Consider the following 1,217-nt stretch of genomic DNA (forward strand, 5'->3'; position numbering starts at 1 on the left):
TCGCCCGGCACCAGCCCCAGCCCGACCCCGATCCCGGCTCCGGACCCGGCCTGGGCCCTGCCCGGCTTGGTCTGCCCTAACTTTGCCGTAGCCCGCTCCAGGCGCGGGATGCTGTGCTTGATTCGGTCCAGGATAGCGCGACAACATTCGTGCATCGCGCTGGTTCATGATCAGCTCCGAAACACCGGGTTTTCCAGCTGGGGCTTCCCGGAGCTCTCAGTCCTCACAGCACCACCTGGAGATTTCCCTTTGCCAGGAAAATAGGAGCCTCTGATGTGGGAGCGTTTGTTTGCCCACGTGCCCTGTTCCCTGCGTCCATCACCTCTCCAGCATCCATCAGTTTGCCAGCGCCCACCTCCTTGCCCGCGTCCCAGCAACAACCCCCGAGGTACCATAACACCTCCCACCCACCGCGCCAGATGTTCAGGCAGACATTCATTTGTCCAGGCAGATACTAATTAATGCCATTCCAATAACGAAAGGTTTGTGCGGTTCTGCTGCCCCCTACAGGATGAGGGATTGGAGAATCAGGGAGCAAATATTTACTCCCAACACGGATTTTTTTGTTTTCTTCTCGCTTCACATATTCATAGCGTCTATAGGACTCCAGTATTTCCCAGCTGGAAAATGGAGTGTCTTTCTGAACAAGTGGTCCCTCAAACACTTTTCCCGGGGTGGCAATCTTCTTTAGACACTTTCTTTTCTTTTAAAAAGAGAATCGATTTTAAATGCTGGTAACACATCTACGTGCATATACATACTACTGGTCAGCAGAAACAGTTGGCTCTTTGAACGAGCCTTTCTGGTGAAGTCTTGTTTGCAAATGGGGCAAGATTTGCATCTATGGCCCAGTAATTTGTATTTAATATCAAACCTGAGAAGTGAGTAAAACTACAATAGCATTGGGTGTTATCTTTTGATGCTGCTCCACTGGCTTAATGCTGCACCACCACATAACCTTTGTCCTCCTCCTAAACTCTCACTAGGCATGCAGAAGATCGGCAGGAGAGCTGGTAGAGGGTGCTTTACCACCTCCAGGAGTTCCTGCTGCTGACTTTGGCATTTCCCAGCAGTATCACAATACGTTTGAAAGCAGAAATCAAAGAGGAACCTTGCAACAGCATCATAACAAGGGCAGAAGGACACCCCATTGTGGGGGATGCTAAAGAAGTGGTGGTGGGCTGAGAGCTGTTGCATCAGGAATGAAACACAGCCTG

General features: G+C 50.9%; 1 protein-coding gene across 1 annotated transcript in view; it reads right to left on the reverse strand.

The window, feature by feature from the left end:
- Positions 1 to 209, reverse strand: part of AMDHD1 (amidohydrolase domain containing 1) — a 9,280-nt gene extending 9,071 nt beyond the window's left edge. The window contains exon 1 of the mRNA XM_008636674.2: positions 82 to 209. Coding sequence (XP_008634896.1) covers positions 82 to 155 — 74 coding nt within the window. The 5' untranslated portion in view covers positions 156 to 209. The remainder of the gene's footprint in view (positions 1 to 81) is intronic.
- Between the last annotated feature and the right edge of the window lie 1,008 nt (positions 210 to 1,217).

This window comes from Corvus brachyrhynchos, unplaced genomic scaffold, assembly GCF_000691975.1.
Source record: "Corvus brachyrhynchos isolate BGI_N302 unplaced genomic scaffold, ASM69197v1 scaffold56, whole genome shotgun sequence".
NCBI lineage: Eukaryota > Metazoa > Chordata > Aves > Passeriformes > Corvidae > Corvus > Corvus brachyrhynchos.